Source organism: Heterodontus francisci, chromosome 13 (genome assembly GCF_036365525.1).
Source record: "Heterodontus francisci isolate sHetFra1 chromosome 13, sHetFra1.hap1, whole genome shotgun sequence".
NCBI lineage: Eukaryota > Metazoa > Chordata > Chondrichthyes > Heterodontiformes > Heterodontidae > Heterodontus > Heterodontus francisci.
Window position 1 is genome coordinate 103,421,009 of NC_090383.1, and position 19,461 is coordinate 103,440,469.

The 19,461-nt window shown below is 41.1% G+C and overlaps 1 protein-coding gene across 1 annotated transcript in view; it reads left to right on the top strand.

Annotated features, from left to right (window-relative positions):
* The window catches only part of heatr1 (HEAT repeat containing 1), a 103,317-nt gene that overhangs the window by 49,413 nt on the left and 34,443 nt on the right, over positions 1-19,461 (top strand). The window contains exons 19-28 of the mRNA XM_068045286.1: positions 652-800; positions 2,154-2,346; positions 2,455-2,627; positions 4,608-4,775; positions 6,545-6,778; positions 7,823-7,954; positions 9,908-10,014; positions 10,967-11,119; positions 14,592-14,710; positions 18,917-19,038. Coding sequence (XP_067901387.1) covers positions 652-800; positions 2,154-2,346; positions 2,455-2,627; positions 4,608-4,775; positions 6,545-6,778; positions 7,823-7,954; positions 9,908-10,014; positions 10,967-11,119; positions 14,592-14,710; positions 18,917-19,038 — 1,550 coding nt within the window. The remainder of the gene's footprint in view (positions 1-651; positions 801-2,153; positions 2,347-2,454; positions 2,628-4,607; positions 4,776-6,544; positions 6,779-7,822; positions 7,955-9,907; positions 10,015-10,966; positions 11,120-14,591; positions 14,711-18,916; positions 19,039-19,461) is intronic.

Consider the following 19,461-nt stretch of genomic DNA (forward strand, 5'->3'; position numbering starts at 1 on the left):
TGACTGGTTTGAGCATTTGATGGGCAAAGTCCATAGAGTGAAGTGACGGTGCAGTACTGCATTAACAGATGCATAAATTACAAACCTATATAGAGGTTGTATGTTACACCGTATCTGGAGAATTGTGTGTAGTTCTACACAGCAAAATCCCAAAAGCAGTATTGAGACCTTTCACTTGTCATCAAAAGCCTTGATATTGTCCAGCCCTTGCTGGCATGAGCTGCTTTGTTATCAGAAATCACAAATGGAGCTAACGTTATGGATTGTTCAGTGAACTACTCACTGCTTACTTTATGCTAGAAGGATGGTTTTTGATGAAACATTTGAAGATGGTTGGGCAGAGGACTCTGCCGGACCGTCGGTGAGTATTGGCCCCTGACGACCTCTACTATTTTTCTTGTGATTCCAGCCACTGGAGGGCTTTCCCAATTATATCAATTTTGCTGAGGCTCCTTGGTGCCAAACTCGGTCCGATGTTGTCTTAATATCAAGGGCAGTTACTCTCGCCTTGCCTATTTGTTATTTTTCTGTTGCTGCACCACAAATTGGCAGTTTAATTGAATTATATTTCAGGACTTGTTCTAACCAGTTCATTGTCATGACCACTCGGCTACCATACTCAACTTGTGTTTTCTTATTACAACCTTTCAGATCAGACTTGGTGGAATCCTGAATGTTTGGATGGGCAAAGTTGCGATTATCTTCGTCTTCTCATTGATGTGTTTGACCTTACTGTTTGTGGTGCTAGTGAAAGAAGCCTTGCAAGAAACTTCAGGACACTCGTGCAGCTTCTGATTAAGGTGAGTAGATATTTAATCCATAGTGTCAGTTAACTACTGGGTTGCGCATGGGCGAGAGGAAAGGGAACACCAAAACTGGTTTGCAAATGCAGTTCTTAATATAGTGTTTTCTATGGGATTGATCTGGTGACATTACTTTTGTGGCACCAGTTCAAGTATTTTGGGATAGCTCTAATAATTTATGCAGCTGTTTATTTCCGGTTTCCTCCTTCGACAATTTATCTCATTCTAACTCCACTAACTACATACTCTCATTTTTACTTAACTAATCACAGAAAACAGAGTTAAGAGCCTGTTCACATGAGAACTTTGGATTCAGTATTTGTCTAAACTGAACATACAATTTAGTTGAAGTCTATTCTTTTTTTTTTTCAAAAAAAAAAGAATAGACTTCAACTAAATTGTATGTTCAGTTTAGACAAATACTGAATCCAAAGTTCTCATGTGAACAGGCTCTTAACTCTGTTTTCTGTGATTAGTTAAGTAAAAATGAGAGTATGTAGTTAGTGGAGTTAGAATGAGATAAATAACTTTGGATTCAGTATTTGTCTAAACTGAACATACAATTTAGTTGAAGTGCACAAGTACTAAGGGAGGCGGTGAAATAGTAGTACTGTCACTGAACTAGTAATCCAGAGCCCAGGCTAATGCTCTGGGGACCTGGGTTCAAAGTGCACCATGGCAGATGGTGAAATGTGAATTCAATTAATAAATCTGGAATTTTAAAAAAAGCCATGAAACCATTGTCAATTGTTCTAAAAACCCATCTGGGTCACTAATGTCCTTTAGGGAAGGAAATCTGCCATCCTTACCTGGTCTGGATTACATTTGACTCCAGACCCACAGCAATGTGGTTGACTCTTAAAAATGCCCTCTGAAATGGCCTAGCGAGCCACTCAGTTCAAGGGCAATTAGGGATGGGCAAAAAATGATGACCTAGCCAGCGACGCCCACATCCCATATTATGATAGAACAACTTTAATCGAATAAAATGCAATTTGCATCGGGAGACAAGAGTTTTTAACTCTCCCATATAATACATTTGTATACTTTATTTTTCATGTACAATATGTTGAGAATAATAAAGTACACAAATTTACTAACTGGCTGTAATCCTGAAAAGTATAAAACCTTTGATAACCTTTTAAAAGACTTGTTTTTCCCATCCAAACTCAGGGCAAATAATTGGATTCCAACATATGTAACCACTTCCTGAATTAGGTCATTGTCTGTGTTGAAGTTTTACCATCAGTAGGGGGAATAAAGCTAATTTAAAATAAATTTATGTATTGTACTGATAAAACATGGTTTTGTAACTATCCGTTTGCTAATTGATGACTATTGGTATTTCAGACCCACTTGCACGATCCCAGTCATCTCTTCAAGTTCTTGTCACTTCTGTGGAGCTACAATTGTAACCTTAGCAACCAGTTAAACTGTACAGTAAGTGCTGTACTGCAGACTCGAGCACTTTATTTGGGTCATGCACTACTTGCATTGCAGTCTACAGAGAACAGAAACCAGATTGCATCTCCATCATTGCCAGGTATGATCTATTTAATGTGTTCAGTCCACTAAATTGATATGGTTAAATATTGTCTATAATTTTAAAACTATAATGCCACTTTATTACCAAATTGTAATTTGCTTTCAGTGGTGGTCTCCTTAGTCATCAGTTTGGGAAATCCTGTGAGAGAGGTGCGACGTGGAGCTATTGTCTGCCTACAGACGTTAACCAAAGTGCAAGGGTCTGTCTTTCTTGTGATTATTGATAAGCTTACCCATTTGGCAGAAGAGATTATTGCAGATCCCGCTCATTTAAGTCAGGTAAGAAAGGGGACAAAGGATATTCTATTTTTCTGTTGGTAACTTTATGCAAATGTAATTTTTTAAAATTTAATTTGGATATGACAGTTTTCATAATGTCACTGTGTTTCCTAAATTAGTTTTCATTTGGTGTAATGTGCTGACCATAAAGGGTGATCCACGGAGAACATAGGAACAGGAATGGGCCATTTAGCCCCTTGAGCATATTCCCCCCCCCCCCCCCCCCCCCACCGTCATTCAGTTAGATCACAGCTGATCTGTGATCTAACTCCATATACTTGCTTTAGGCCTTAATACCTTTGGTTAACAAAAATATAACAATCTCAAGTTTAAAATTAATAATTGTCCTAGCATCAGTTGCCATTTGCGTGTCAAAGTGTTTCTTGGTTTCACTTCTGAAAGATATGACTCTAGTTTTTAGTCCTAGACTTCCCGAGCCAGTGGAAATAGGTTTTCTTTATCTACCCTATCAGTTCTTCTTTCTTTCTTGAAAACTTTGATCAAATCACACCTTAACTTTCTAAATTCCAGAGAATTCAACCCTAGCTTGTTAGTTAGTTAGAAATACAGCACTGAAACAGGCCCACCGAGTCTGTGCTGACCATCAACCACCCATCTATACTAATCCTACACTAATTCCATATTCCTACCACATCCCCACCTGTCCCTATATTTCCCTACCACCTACCTATACTAGGGGCAATTTATAATGGCCAATTTACCTATCAACCTGCAAGTCTTTTGGCATGTGGGAGGAAATCGGAGCACCCGGAGGAAACCCACGCAGACACAGGGAGAACTTGCAAACTCCACACAGGCAGTACCCAGAATTGAACCCGAGTCGCTGGAGCTGTGAGGCTGCGGTGCTAACCACTGCGCCACTGTGCCGCCCCAATTGTGTAGTCTTTCATCATGAGTTAACTCCTGGAGTCCAGAAATAGTTAATAAAGACAGTGAATAGCTGAGGCTCCAATGCCACTAGTCACATCCTGTCAATTAGAATGTCTGCCCATTATCCAGTAATATACTGTGCATGATTTTCCATACTTGATGGTTATAAAATTAAACCCAACAGTATAAGATGTTCCAAAGAGTTCTAAATCTGGCAGTCTCAGCTACTAGGTTGCTGAACTCCATATGCCTTTTCCAACTCCCTCTGCCTCCTTTTGCAATTCTTGCTCTGTGTATCAAGAAAATATACCCCAAGAAGCATTTTTCTGATTTTGTGTTTGTAACAAGGAGCATAAATTGGAAGTTCATTTGTGTACTTTGCGTGATTTTCGGCCCTTAATGGTTGTAGAATTAAGTGCAACATGTGTCCAAACATCCAGTGTTAAGCCTTAGCAGATGAGGCTCCCTTTTGGGTGTATAAAGTTGAAAGATGACCCCTCTAGTCCCATGAGTCAAATAGATCCCTAATGTGATTTCTCTCAGCAGGCTCAGAATTGAAGGAAAAGTAGTCTTTTCCCATTCCGTTTCTCTTCACACTCCCTCCCCCCTATTTAGCCCACCCCAAGTTTTAGTCAGGAAATGGTAGGTAACCAAGGATTCTATTTACTCTTTTATGGCTTTATCAGTGTTTTTTGCTACCTTCAATTTCCTGTGTAACAGCACACCAAGGTTATTTTGTTATAAAAACAGAAAATGCTGCAAATGTGCAGAAGGTCAGGCAGCATCTACGGGGTGAGAAAAAGAGTTAATGTTTCAGGTTGATGACCTTCGTCAGAAAATTATTTTGTTCCTTTACTGCATTTGTAAGTTGTATTTTTCTGCCCTATTCTTCCTTCAAAATGGTTTGTCTTTCTGTTGCTTTTGAAAGAACCAAGGAAATCCATCTGCAGGTGAGGGAAGCAGTCAAACCTTAGGTAACTGAGTTTCAAGGTGTACTTTTGCTGAAAGCTAGATCTGAGGCTGCTGCTTGCTGCTACCAGTGCTGTATTAAAGCAGATAGTTTATTGCTCAATTATTTTATTTATCCAGGCTCTGAGGAGCTTATTTGAGGATCTTTTAACACCAATTAAACCAAGATCACAGCACGAAAAGCTGACAGAAGCTCTGGAGACCTTTCTGCAATGCATAGGAGATGTTGGGCAACCATCATATGTAGCACGTAACTTTCTGAAAGCATTTGAGGAGGTGAATGGAGAGGTGAGATATTTAACCATTGTATGTTGCAAGAGAAAGGCAATTGCAGAGATTATGTAATTTAGGACATTGTTTTACCCAGTCAAATTATAATTTCAAGCAGATTGATGACTATTAGTGCCAGAAGTGTAATTAAATAAATAATGAAAACTGTCTCATAAGTCATCCATCTTAAAATTGCTAATGACTTTACTCATTGACTATGAAGATCTCCTTTGAAGCTAGCACTCAGTTGGTTGAATGATTGTCTGCTTAAACCACGTTAATTGAACTCTTGAGTACTTTTTAGTTACAGCAGTTAAGGTAATGTCATTGATGCAATTGTCTGTATGGCTGAATGATGAATGAACTTGGAGAAGACCAAAGCCATTTTCTCCATTTCCCTGCCTCAAATTCTCTTCTGCATGAACCAATTCTATCCCTCTCCCTGGCATTTGTCTGAGGCTGTGCTAGATCAATAGCCACCATATCATCCTATTGACCCTGAGATGAACTGCCGAACCCACATCCACTCCATCACCAAGACCACCCACTTCCGTAACGTCGGCCATCTCCGTTCCTGCTTCAGTGCTGTTGAAATTCTCATCTATGCCTTTGTTACCTGCAGACTGAACTATTCCAGTGCTCTCCTGGCCAGCCCCCCAAGTGCAGTTCAGCCATCACCCCTGTACTCGCTGGCCTACATTGTCTTTCAGTCCAGCAGCGCCTCAGGTTTAAAGTTCTCATCTTTGTTTTCAAATTCCTTCGTGGCCTAACACCTCCCTTTCTCTGTAACCACCTCCAGCTCTATAACCATTCAAGATCTCTGTGCAGCTCCAATTCTGGGCTCTTGCGCAACCCAGATTTAAATTGTACCACCATTGGCGGCCATGCCTTCATCTCCTTAGGCCCTATATAAATTCACGTGTTCTTGAATAAACTTTGTGGCTTGGTTTTAGGTGAATTGGAATAAGAGTTTTCACAATGTAAAGAATAATAAGTAGTCTGCACAATCTAAGAAAATAGATTCAATGGTATATAAATGATTGCAATTTTTAAAAAACTCTTATGGCCCAATGCTATTAAAGAACAGTCTGCCTTAATTGGAAGCGCTGATACAATTGTTGATACTGTTTGTCACTTTAAAATGATGCAATTCCTTCCTGCCCAGAAACATTGAGTAGAAGATTTGAATAGTAAGGCTTTGACCTATAAAAATTATGAAAGACTGATTTAACTTGTTCTGTGCCAAATTATCTCAGGTAATGGTCAAGAACTACAGTTAGTTTTGAGTGGATAGGGGCGCAGAATTTAGCGTGAGTTACCACTTCTGATGACTGTCCAGTGAACTTTTTCCCCTTTGGAAAGTGCGTGTGTCTGAATATGTCCTCACAGTTGAGTGACCTTTATTGATGTAGAATTTCATAATGCTGTAGGACTGCCAGTTATTGTGTAATAATTTGCTCCAACATGACACCTGGTGAGGAGTACGATGGGCAAAATATAATTAAAACGCAAGCTAAATAAGTGTCATTTTGGTAGCCAGGATTGGCATTCTTCAACTTTGTTAGCGTTGCATGCCAGAGTGATGATCTTGCATCCTGTCATTCCATTAAACCTAGCTGTTGTAAGACCAACCAGCTTAAATGTGTTTTGGAATAATTATTAAATCTCTCCCAGAGGTATGAAGGCACCTTCTCATTTGGCATATTATGTAACAATGGATACTGGGCTCATTACACTGTGTAACATTTTTCTCACATGCTATTTCAATTGTATTCAATTACTTTCAGATTGTCTTGTCCAAGTTGTTACCGCTAATGGAGAGACTGCTAGAGAAAGAATCTGATGCTCTCCTCAAAGATGAAGCCCTTATGCTGCACATGATCCTCTCAAAGTACAATGAACATTCTGCAGCATTACTGGCAAAGGATCCACATAGTCTAGATCTTTTCATCAGTGCCTTAAACAATTCCAAGGAGGTGTACAGAGGGTTGCCAGCGCTGCAGATCACTGCACTTGGACAGGTATTTTGTGCTGAAAATATACTGTTTAGGGAAAACATACAGGGCTCCAGTTTGATATCTCCATTAGTGCTGTGTTTGTTTGCTGGTGGAAGACCTGTTGGTTAAAAGAAAAATTCTTCCCTTGCAACAATTTGCTTAGTACTGGCCCAATATTATTTTGATCATATTTATGTGTATGCACATTTGGAATGAGTAAGAACAAGTAACTGCATATGCATTCAGTGAGGAGTATATGTGCATGCACACTGAGGAAAATGGAGTATTCTGCTTGTGCATGCATTCAGTGAGAGGTTGCTATGCCTGTCTGCATTTTTTGAGGCGTAGTGCTATGCTTTTGAGTGTGCGAGAGTGTTTCGTGTAAGTTACACTTCTGTGTATTCAGTGGGGAATAATATGGCAAGTTGTGTGTGCGAGTATACTTTCAGTCGAGGGCAGCGCTGTGCTTGTGTGCATTGCACATTCACTGAGTGGTGCTGTGATTGTGCGTGTGGGGTTCACTAAGGGGTATTGTCATGCTTATCTGCATTCAGTGAAGAATGTTGCCCTGGTGTGTGCATGTGTGTTCAGTGAGGGACTTTATCATGCTTGCATATATGTGTATCCAGTGAGGGTGCTGCATATTCTGAAAGAGATTTCCAGCAATGAAACAGGTTTGAGGATCTAAAATGGCAAAATATATTTACAAATCAAAAGAAAAAACACATTAAATGGGTTCAGAACAAACTTTGCTGGCAACTGCTCAAGGTGGCTATAAAATTAACCAACCAACTAGCATTTTGCAGCACTGCTGGTATAACTTCAATTTCTGAATATAACCTACATAAAGGATAAGCCTTTATGCAATCAATGGCCATTGATATGGCTTGAATCGAAACAATAATTTCAAGAGATATTTTGTAGCTGCCCACAGTAAATTTCAATTAGAAACAGGGAGATTTTGTGCTAGTTCTATTCTCGTTATTTGTAGTTGCCGGTGACACTTTTACAACCTTCGTACCTAGATCTACTTTAACTGTTTTATGAAACTTTCTCACTTTTTTCCAGATCACAAAACGGTTCTTTGCAGCGCTATCTGATGGGAAGATTCAGCAAAGTTTGTTGGGAGTGCTATTTGACCTGCTTGTGCAGTGCAAAAACCCAGTCTGTGCACAGACGATAAGCAGTGTTTTCAAAGGGGTGAGTAACAGCAGCTTTGACGTATGGAATGCATTTAGGTTAAGGTTTATTTGACTAATTTTTGCTCAGGTTTGATTAGGAACACAATGAAGGGAAATTGCAAGCTTGCCTATTTCAAAATGCTACAGTGAATTAATTGCTGGGACTGTATGCATTATAATATTGCAAATCTTCAGTTTTCATCTTGTAATGTTCATGCTGTGCTTCTGATAGGATGAAATTTCTCAGTAGTGCGAGACTTATTCTTCTGCCTACACTGGTATATTTTTGTCATACAAATAATTCTATTCTGTGAATATTACTCCTTCAGAAAAGCAGTAATTCATATATTGCTCTTGATCTCCTTCACATCAGGAAACTGAAATATTTTTGAGAAGGTTGTTAATCAAATGTGTTTCGGATTTGAAAGCTACTACTTAAATCCTCTGTTCAGAGGATTAAACATGGCACCAATGGTTAAGAAGTAAATCTTTATTTATAAAAAAGGCTTATATCACCAGAGTGTATGGACTCAAACTGATAGTCCAAACATTGTCAAATCTCAAATTCTGAAGATGTATTTAGAATGAAACCACGCCCCTGTGCTCAGGGCTGTGCAATCCCAATTCATGATTCTAGCATCAGTACAGATAGGGTCTTTTATCCTTTAGGTTAAGGAAGGGCTTCTGTGCTTCTGCTCCTGTGGCGGCGCAGTAATGTAAATGCTGCGTGGGTGTGAAATCTCTGCCAAAGAAACAATGAGCTTTCTAGACCACGGAAATAAATAGGATGGGAAAGACAGCTCCTATTCAAATTGCTGTGCTGTGTTTTTTTAGCATGCAGTCTAGCTCCTGGTTCATTAAATTCTCTGTTAACCTTCTGATGAGCGTCGCTTTTAAAACATTTTCAGGACACCTGAAGTGCAAGCATTATTTTACTTTAATAATTGAGGATAGATATAGACATTGAGGTTTTCTTGTAGTAGTTAGGTGTAACCAGAGAATAATGAAAAGATTTTATTTGGTTTATACTTTACCTTGTGGCCTAATGGCCATCTCCAAAATACCGAAATAGAGAACAACATGTGGCAAAACCTTACATGTTATCGGTGTGTGGCAGTACCCCAGTGTATCTAATTTTGATTAGCCAAAATGGCCGCAGTGATTTTTTTTTTATATCTTCGAACTTTGATCTTGACTGAGTATTGCAGATTGAGACAAGTGTGTACTTCATTTTTTCAGCACCAATTTTCATATGTTGAATGTTGCTTTAGGTGGCATGTTTGTAAATGGGGATTTGCATTATTATTCTTTCACCATGAGCACAGTGCCATCACACAAGTGTGCTAGCAGCCTACTGCTGATGTTTTTCCTATTTGGGCACTCTGCTGTTGGCTTCCAAATGTGTTCTGGACGCAGTTAGAAATGGGTTAACACTCAGGCAACTCTCCTACTTAGAAACAGGCGTTCTTAACTGAGCTGTTGTTTTCGAAGGACTTGCATTTATATATGCTCAGGATGTGCCAATGTGCTTCAAATCCAATTTTGGAAGTGTGGTCACTTGTAATGTAGGCAGTTATGGCAGTCAATTTGCAAACAGCAATGAAGTAATGACAAAATAATTTGCTTTAATAGTGTTGGTTGAGGGATAATTGTTGTTCTTCACACTGGGACAACTGTCCTGGGCTACTTTGGTGTCATAAGATCTTTTATGATTATTGTAGAGGACAGATTGAGCTCTTAGTTTAATATTTGCTGGGATTAGGCAGTGTTTGCTGGTTATAAATCCATATCTTCTGTACAGGGTTAAAGTGCTTTGCCCCGTGTTGATTTAGATTTTGATTCTTAGCAATTATATCATCTCCTGAGTAAGTTTTGGCACCTTTTAAATTGCAGATTTAAAAACAAACACTTTTAGATCTGGTTAAAGATATCCTTCAAGGGTCTGTAATTTTTATTTGCTTGTGGGGTGCAGATTGTGGTTGATGCAGAACAAATTGCCCAGGAGCTAGGACCTTTGGAAAAATCTCAAAGCCGTGCAACCATCCAACAGACCAGGAGGCAGAAAATGCAACAGCAGAGGTATGTTGTTTCTGGACCTGGGGAGATTGTTGGCTGTTTTCCATTTTCCAGTGTATACACCAATGAAATTGTTCTTTAGAGGATCATATTTCTAGTACTACTGTTTGATGAAATTGCTGTACTTTAATTTCTACTGCAGTTCTACTTGATATTTAACATTGAGAACACAAAAGAAATAGGAGCAGGAGTAGGCTGTAGAGACCTTTTGAGCCAGTTCTGCCATTCAATAAGATGGCTGAACTTCTACATCAGCTCCACCTGCCCGCTCTGTCACCATATCCCTTGATTCCCTCAATGCCTAAGAATCTGTCGATTTCTGCCTTTAATATACTTAATGGTTGAGCATCCACAGGCCTCTAGGATAGAGAATTACAAAGATTCACAATCTTCTGAGTGAAGAATTTTCTCCTCATCTCAATCCTAAATAGCTGACTCCTATCCTGAGACTATGACCCCTTTCCCCCCGCTCCCCAGTTCTAGACACTGCAGCCAGAAGAAGCAACTTCTCAGCATCTACCCTGCAAGCTCTCGAAGAATTTTATACGCTTCAGTGAGATACCTCTCCTAAACTCCAGAGAATAAAGGCCCTTTCGACTCAATCTTCCCACATAGGACAGCCCTCTTATTGAGGCACTGTTAAATACTTTTGCAGGAGTTGCTTAATTGTGTGTTAATCCAAAATCCTTTGCTGAAAAATACCAATACAGTAACAACCAGTGAGCTGACCGCCCCCCCCTGACAAAGTAACAGCAAATTACTTTGTGAGATCTGCTCGCTAAATATGGCCCTGGCTGATAAGAGTGCAGTGGACTCCATGCTTAAATTAGTGATATAAACAGGATTTGTCAGATTTGGACCTCGTTCATTTGTTATTTGATTTATTTTCCCCACAGAGTACTCTTTTTAAATGTGACTGTCATTGTTTTACATTGTGTGTGGCTCTTTTTTTAAGGAAAACCCAAGATTTGCAGAATACAGAACCTGTTTCATTAACAGACAACATTAACTGGCAGAGAGTTACGCTCATCGTGGAATTATTGCAGCACAAGAAGAAACTCAAAAGTCCCCAGATTCTGGTTCCTACCCTCTTCAGTCTTCTGTCCAGGTACTAGGACTGAACATTTCGACAATTTTTCCTTGTTAATGGTGTGGAAGATATCCGATGAACCCCTAGTGCTCAGTAAACCACCTTCGGCAGTGGTACTGCTTGAAGTGCTTTGGATCTCTTAGACATATTGGGGGGGAGGAATTCACCAGAGTTCCTGCACTTGATTGTGGCTCAGTGACTGCGCCCGAGCAGGTCTTTGCTGAATAGGCTAATAGCAGAGCACTATTTAAGGTTCTGTCACAACAGTAAAACATGGAAATAGGCACAGGTTAGTAAAAGGCAATTTGAGGGCTGATGTCAGAAAATATTTCTTCACACATAAAAGAGATTATACTTGTAATGGTCTTCTGGGTGGGATAATGGAGGCAATAACTCTGGAATCATTCAAGAGACTGCTATGGGAATAGTAGATTTTTACAGAAGATTGGGCTAGGTGGGTTGAATGACCTCCCTTGTCTGTGCTTATTTTTGTGATCTTTGGGAAATGGTAGGTGAGAAAGCTTGAGAAGGAAAAACATAAATCATCGCTAAGTTATAAACTGTCACTGCTCAGATTTTGCATAGTGTATAGAAGATAGCAGAGGGAGAAATAAAGTTAATTACGTACAGCTACGGAGTGATAGGTTCCTTGTGATTGCAGAATCTAAGGAGCTATAAGATGAGGAGAGAGAATGAAGCTCAATCTCCTATGCTCCCTACATGATTAGTTTTAACCAGCAGAGTTAGGGATTCAGGAGCTGGCTCCCTACCCACTGCCAACAAATGAATTAGGAGCAAAAACAGAAAATGCTGGAAGTACTCAGGTTAGGTAACATCTGTGGAGAGAAAAACATCAGAACTCGTAATGGATTAGGAGCCCTGGTTTTCTTTAGCTTCTGAATGTTTTCTCTCCTGTATCGGATTTGAGATTTTAATTTTCTAAACTTTGTTTCATTTCTTGAGATCTTCAGTCTCCTTTCTTTACTTTGGACTGCTTTTATTTAAATTCCTTCATCACCAATGTGAACTAACCTTTACTAACAGAATTGATAAAGGGGAGTCGGTGGACGTAGTATACTTGGATTTTCAGAAGATTTTTTAATAAAGTCCCCACAGGAAGTTGGTTAGCAAAATTAAAGCGCATGGGATAGAAAGTTTATATACAGGCATGGATTAAGGATTGGTTAACAGGCAGAAAACAGAGAGAGTAGGAATAAACGAGTCATTCTCACGCTGGCAGGCTGTTACTAGTGGGGTACCGCAAGGATCAGTACTGCGGCCCCAGTTGTTCAAAATATATATCAATGATTTGGATGTGGGGACCAAATGTAATATTTCCAAGTTCGTGGATGACACAAAACTAGGTAGGAATGTGTGTTGTGAGGAAGATGCAAAGCAGCTTCAAGGGGATTATTAAGTGGGAAAGAACATGGTAGATGGAATATAATGTGGAAAAATGTGAGGTTATCCACTTTGGTAGGAGGAATAGATGTGCAGAGTATTTCTTAAATGCTAGGAGATTACAAAGTGTAGATGTACAAAGGGACCTGGGTGTCCTCATCAATAAGTCACTGAAAGCTAACTTGCAGGTGCACCAAGCAATTCGGAAGGCTAATGGTATGTTAGCCTTTATTGCAAGAGGATTTCAGTACAGGAGTAGCGAAGTCTTGCTTCAATTGTTTAGAACCTTGGTTAGACTGCACCTGCAATAGTGTGTGCAGTTTTGGTCCCCTTACCTTAGGAAGGATGTTATTGCTATAAAGGAAATGCAATGAAGGTTCACCAGACTTGTTCCTGGGATGGTGGGACTGTCCTATGAAGAGAGATTGGGCAAACTGGGCCTGTATTCTCTATAGAATTTCGAAGAATTTCAGAGAGGTGATTTCATTGAAATCTACAAAATACTTAAAGGGATAAACAGGGTAGATGCAGGGAAGATGTTTCCCCTGGTTGGGGAGTCTAGAACCAGGGGACACCATTTCAAAATAAGGGGGAAGCCACTTAGGACGGAAATGAGGAGAAATTTCTTTACTCAGAGGGTTGTGAATCTTTGAACTTCTCTACCCCAGAGGGCTGTGGAAGCTCAGTCATGAGTCTGTTTAAAGCAGAGATTGACAGATTTCTAAATACAAATGACATAAAGGGATATGGAGATAGTGTGGGAAAAAGGCATTGAAGTGGATGATCAGCCATGATCGTATTGAATGGCAGAGCAGGCTCGATGGGCTGAATGGCCTACTCTTGTTCCTATGAATGAGACAGTGTAGTTCCTGATTGCAGACACTTGGTGTTCTACTGAGGAAAAAATAAATGGTAAAATGTAGCTTTACACTGCCACCCAGAGGTTAAAACTTGGTGCTGCAACATCTAAATGTTTAGTTTAGTTTAGGGATACAGCACTGAAACAGGCCCTTCGGCCCACCGAGTCTGTGCCGACCATCAACCACCCATTTATACTAATCCTACACTAATTTCATATTCCTACCACATCCCCACCTGTCCCTATATTTCCCTACCACCTACCTATACTAGGGGCAATTTATAATAGCCAATTTACCTATCAACCTGCCTGTGCGGAGTTTGCAAGTTCTCCCTGTGTCTGCGTGGGTTTTCGCCGGGTGCTCCAGTTTCCTCCCACATCCAAAAGACTTGCAGGTGATAGGTAAATTGGCCATTGTAAATTGCCCCTAGTGTAGGGAGGTGATAGGGAATATGGGATTACTGTAGGGTTAGTATAAATGGGTGGTTGTTGGTCGGCACAGACTTGGTGGGCTGAAGGGCCTGTTTCAGTGCTGTATCTCTAAATAAATAAATAAATAAAAAACCTGCAAGTCATTGGCATGTGGGAAGAAACCGGAGCACCCGGAGGAAACCCACGCAGACACAGGGAGAACTTGCAAACTCCACACAGGCAGTACCCAAAATTGAACCCGGGTCACTGGAGCTGTGAGGCTGCGGTGCTAACCACTGTGCCGCCCTAAATTTTAATTGGTGTAAATATCATCCATTCTCAAGAATGAGATACCACAGCAGCATAGGATAATATTGGCTCATCTTTAAAAAGACTGACTGTAGCCAGACCCATAGGTTTATGGCAATAAAAAGAGAAAATGCTGGAAATGTTCTTCATGTCAGGCAGCATCTGTGGAGAGGGAACAGAGTTAACATTTCAGGTTGATGACCTATCATTGGAGCCCATGTGCTAACTATGTTTCTTTCTCCACAGATGCTGTCTGACCTGATGAGCGCTTTCTGTATTTTCTGTTTTTATTTGGATCTCAAGTATCAGCAACATTTTGCTTTTGTTATATCTTTACAGTGACTGAGTCAAATTTTATTTTACATGGGATTCAGGGATTGTTGGCATGTTTTGGGGAATGTATTCCATGTTTCTATCCATTTTTTTCATGAAAGTGGAATGCCAGTTGTTTTGGCTATAATTAAGGGAATTCTACAGGAAAAATAACAATTAATCATTGTCATGACTCAGGTGCCTGGATCCATCATTGTCTGAGGAGGGCAGCCTGGAGTACACAAAGCAGCTGGTCCTCAACTGTTTACTGAACCTCTGTCAGAAACTATCACCGGATGGTAACAGGATCAGCAAAGGTATGAAGGATGGGACAGTTTCTCTGCACTGCATTTTATTCTGACATTCATTTCAGATTAAATCAATCCTGGTTTTAAATGAATACGATGTAGAGTCAAAAGCCATTTGCAGTTACAAGGATGTCTTCTTTCCCTTTCCATTAACTAAAACCAAACAAGGTTCTGTATGCAAATTTAAGATATAATGGAAGAGACAGGAGCAAAGTATATGGGGAAATTTTAACTAACTTAACCAGGTGTTAGTCACTGGTTATATTTGGTCAGCTGGAAACCCATCACCACGTACTGAATCTTCAAACCAACACATTGAAGAATCCACACGAGTATAGTTTCTGCTTGCCTCGGTATGGAATGCGCATTTTCTGTGATGGAGAGACAAGGGGCTTGATTTTGTTAGTGCGCCGCGTTGCAAGGTGGCTCACTGAGAGCGCGGCGGCCTTCTTGCATGGGAGGGGCATCGCACAACCCTCACAATATTACACGCGGGAGCTGATTTAAATAGAGGGGTCAGAGCGGCCGCCCTCGATGACGTAGAGGGGGCGGCTGCCACGTCCGGCGCCAACACACAGGCACCGCCGCCATTTTTAAAGGGCTTTAAGCCCTTAACACAGATTTAAAATTTTAATGATATAGTGTACCTCATATGTTTTTAATAAATAATTAGGAGATGGAAGTCCTTCCCTAACCCCCCCCCTCCCCTCTTCATGGTCATTTCACTGCCTGATAGTTGCAAAACTTGCCTTATTCCCTACCCGATCTTGACCCCCCCCCCCCCCCAACCTTCTAATTTTTACTCTCCAACCCCTTCCCACCATCCCCACATCCAATAAAAAGTGATTTCCCCACTCCCCCACCCCTCCCTTCCTGAAAATTTTATTTCCCCACCTCCCCACCAGATTTTCACCTTGGAACTCCATACGGAGTTCTGAAGGCATGCAAAGTACAAACGACGGCCGCCACCTGCAGGTAAGTTCATTTACATGTCTTTATTGTTAATTTGAATATTCAGATGAAGGGCCAGGCGTCCGGGGTTTGGGGGGGTGGTGGGGGCCACAGCAAGGTCCCCTGCTGCCGAAAATACACAGCGGGCCCTTCTCGACGTTGCGGGTTGAGGCAGGCCTTTCCCCACAGAATTTTACTGGCCCCCCCCCCCCCCCCCCCCTGCCGTGACCCATGGCGTCAAGGGGCTGGTAGAATTCAGCCCCCAGAGAATTTAGGTTTAGGTTGGCAAGAAACCTGTGTGTGCAAATGCTGTAAGGTATTGCTGGAGCTTTATCAGTTAAAACAGCAGGGCCTATCTGTACAGGACACTTGTTATCTTATTCTTATGACCACCAAACCTAAGGTTATCACAAGAGAATCACAGCACCTAGAACCCATCATTGAGCCAATCTGGTTGGTAAATCTTCAGCACCTGAGAATATTGAGGACTTGGCTTGTACGGGTATCATTACCTGGTCTGCTGCAAAGGATTAACAGTATTCCAGTCTCCCATTGCCAGGTGTGTCATTTTGGAGCCAGTTCAGCTGGAAAGAGACCCTATTTATCTGCTCCTATAAGAATAGTTAGGCAAAACTTGAGTGTTGCTGTGAATACTTTGTGTGGGCAGTAAACATCAAGAACTTGCCCTGTGTAGGATGGTGAGCAGCAGAAATTATAGTGTTGTCTAAAGGTTAGGAATAAAACTTCAACGAGGAAGGATATGAGGGCGTGCAATTTGTGCTAAGTACTATGCATTTTTCATATAAGAATATCACACTGTTACTGGATATTCAATTTCTTTTTTAATTATCAATGCCAAAAGCCAGCAGTTCCAGTTGTTTGTAGTGGAGGCAGTCTGGGATGCATAGAACAATTTCTCTTCCATTCATGTAATCTGAAGTAGCCGGGCAGGGAAGACAGTGGGGTCTCCAGGTTTGTGCTACATTTTGAAGTGTTGATAGGCTAGGGAGAGGAGACATTAGGCCAGGCTCCTGGTCACTAACCAGCAGCACCTACTGTGTCAGACACTGTTACGGAGAGATGGGAAATGATAGGGATGGTTTCCCTTTTTCACCTCTCAACTGACCGAAGACCGTTTTTATTAGAAATGTATTTTAACCCGAGTATTTTAATGGTCAACAAACAGAAAAATGACAGGTTTTCCCACAGTTTTAAAGAAAGATAAATGCTTATTATACAATATCCAAAAATATTCACAACTTCACCCGCTCTCTCACGCATACAGACACACACACACACACACACACAAGAAAAGGTAGAGATTAGAAGATAACATGCATGGTCTGATGGTTTTTTAAACTTTCGGTGGGCCGGAGGGCCTGTTTCAGTGCTGTATCTCTATATAAAAAAAAAGTTCACTGTAAACCTTACGTTCTTCCCCGGGGGTGAAGGTTTTTAAAGAATGGTGCCTGGGCCCAGTTTTCCTATTTCCCAGTTCATTGAAGACTAAAATTGGAAAGTTTCAGGACGGCGAATGCATTGTTTCAGACTTCATTTTGTTGTATCTCAGTCACAGTTCAATGTCAGAAACCCTGGTACAATTTCTCTGTAGGGAGTTCACAGCCACTTCCCGTCTCTGCATACAGATAATTTAAAGATGGTGTTCTAGGCAGGGTCCTCCCTTTTCTGCTGGAACAGATGGAATCTCTCTCTCTCTCTCTCTCTGGCTGTCCTTTGTCTGCCCAGCATATACTTTTATTAAGCTCCTTAATAGGTGTCTGGTTTCTGTCATGTGACCATGGTTTCTCTTTACCATTGACCTCATAAATGGTGTCTGATGGTGGGGCCATTGTTAGACAATGGAGTCTGGGTGTCATCCATCTTCATTCCATTTTGATAAATTGGAGTTTTTCACACCTATTCATTTGTGTTTGAATTTGAAGACACCATGAGCTGAGTTTTATAAGAAGAGCTTGAAAAGAAGGCGCAGCGCATGTGTGACTTGTGCACCGCTGAGCCCCCGTGATATTTCGGGTGGGGGCTCAATTAAATGGAGGGGGCAGAATGGCCGCCCCCAATGACGTCATGTGGAGGGGTGCTCAATCCCTGGCAAGGGCATCTGGTGCCACCGTGCAGGCACCGGAACTATTTTAAAGGGCTTCAAGCCCTTCACTACCATTTGAATTTTTAAAGGGAACGAACATTTGAAATTAAAGTTACACATTAAATAACATCTTCACTCCCCTCACCTACACCCCCAAGGAATAATCGATTCATTTATAGCCCATTCCCCCCCAAAAAAAACTTTTATTCAGATCCCGACCGTCCCCCCACTGCCCCTCCGACCTTTTAATAACTTTAACCCTCAACTCCTTCCCACCAATTGAAAAAGTTTTCCCTGCTGTCCCCTGCCCTGAAAATTTCACTCCTTGCCCCTCCCCGCCAATCTCACGGAGATCTGAGGTGCAGGAGTTCCGGCCAACGGTAAGTTTCTTTGCATGCATGAACCTTTATTAACATTTTGAAATATAGGCTCCGCTGCCTACCGGCGGGGGGGGCTGCACCGAGGACTCGCCGCCGCCAGTAAAACGCGGCGGGGCCTTCCCAGCGTCGGGGGTCGTGGCGGAAGAATTTTCCGGGGCCCCCCGCTACGACCCCCCAACATAGGAGGGCTTGTAAAATTCAGCCCCATGTCTGCCATGCCATTGTTAACCCAATTTGTTAAGAGAGGTAGCCATTAACACAGAATGAACCATTTGAATTTTAATGCCTTCTCCAAGATTGGTCCAGACATGAGGATTGACTCAGGGTTCTTGTAGTTTCCTTGTGTTTGGCAGTACAGGATAACGTCACCTGACCTCTTGATTCCATCTCGTTTTTCAGGAAAAGTGTCCATTTTGTTTTATAAGTTCATTATGAAGTTCATAATTTCTCCATGTGTGAGCATGACAACACGAGTGCATATCAGAAGATATTTTGATATCCTTTCTGTTAGAATCATCTTCGGATGTTCACAGTTTTTCTTCCGCCTTGAAGAATAACCATAGGCGTGGTATTGGAGCAGAATTGGGGAGATAATTGATAATGAAATTTTTTTAATGATCTTTCAGATTTGCGCCAATGAACTCAATAGCACTTTAAATGTTTTTGTTTCGTAGAGGTTTTTCGTCATTTTGTAAATGTGAAATGCTACTGATTTTTTTGCATTAATGCCTTGCACAAAAAGTTGAGCAGATGGCTTCATTTTCAACTTTGGTTTTACAGATGTCCTTGATGAAGAGAAGTTTAACGTAGAACTAATTGTTCAATGTGTCAGGGGTTCTGATATGCCTCAGACACATCATCATGCACTACTCCTCTTGGGTGCTGCTGCTGGAATGTTCCCTGTAAGTACAGCCTGTTCTTAATGGAGTTCAGGGGGTATTTCCAAAGGTTTTTGCTGTGGGATCATTTTGAATAATTATTGTGCCTGCCAGAAGATCTCCTGTGATGTTGCTCATGGTGAGTCAAAGAGTTTTTTTTTATAAGAACAAGGTTAGGGGCACTGACTGAACAACTTTCAAGACAGTTCTACGCTCTGGAGTACTAGGATGGGGTCTTGGGGTTTAACAGCATTATGAGATGGGCTCCCAGAATCTGGGAGCATAGGGGAGGAGTTGCAGAATTTGGTGAACAGTGGAGAGGAAAGCTGTAGGGTATGTATGTTCCCTGTGTGTACGCACTTCTAAATCCAACCTATATGGATTTTACAGAACATGCCCATGATTAGATTGCCCTCTCATTTTATTTTAGTACCATTTTGTACAATG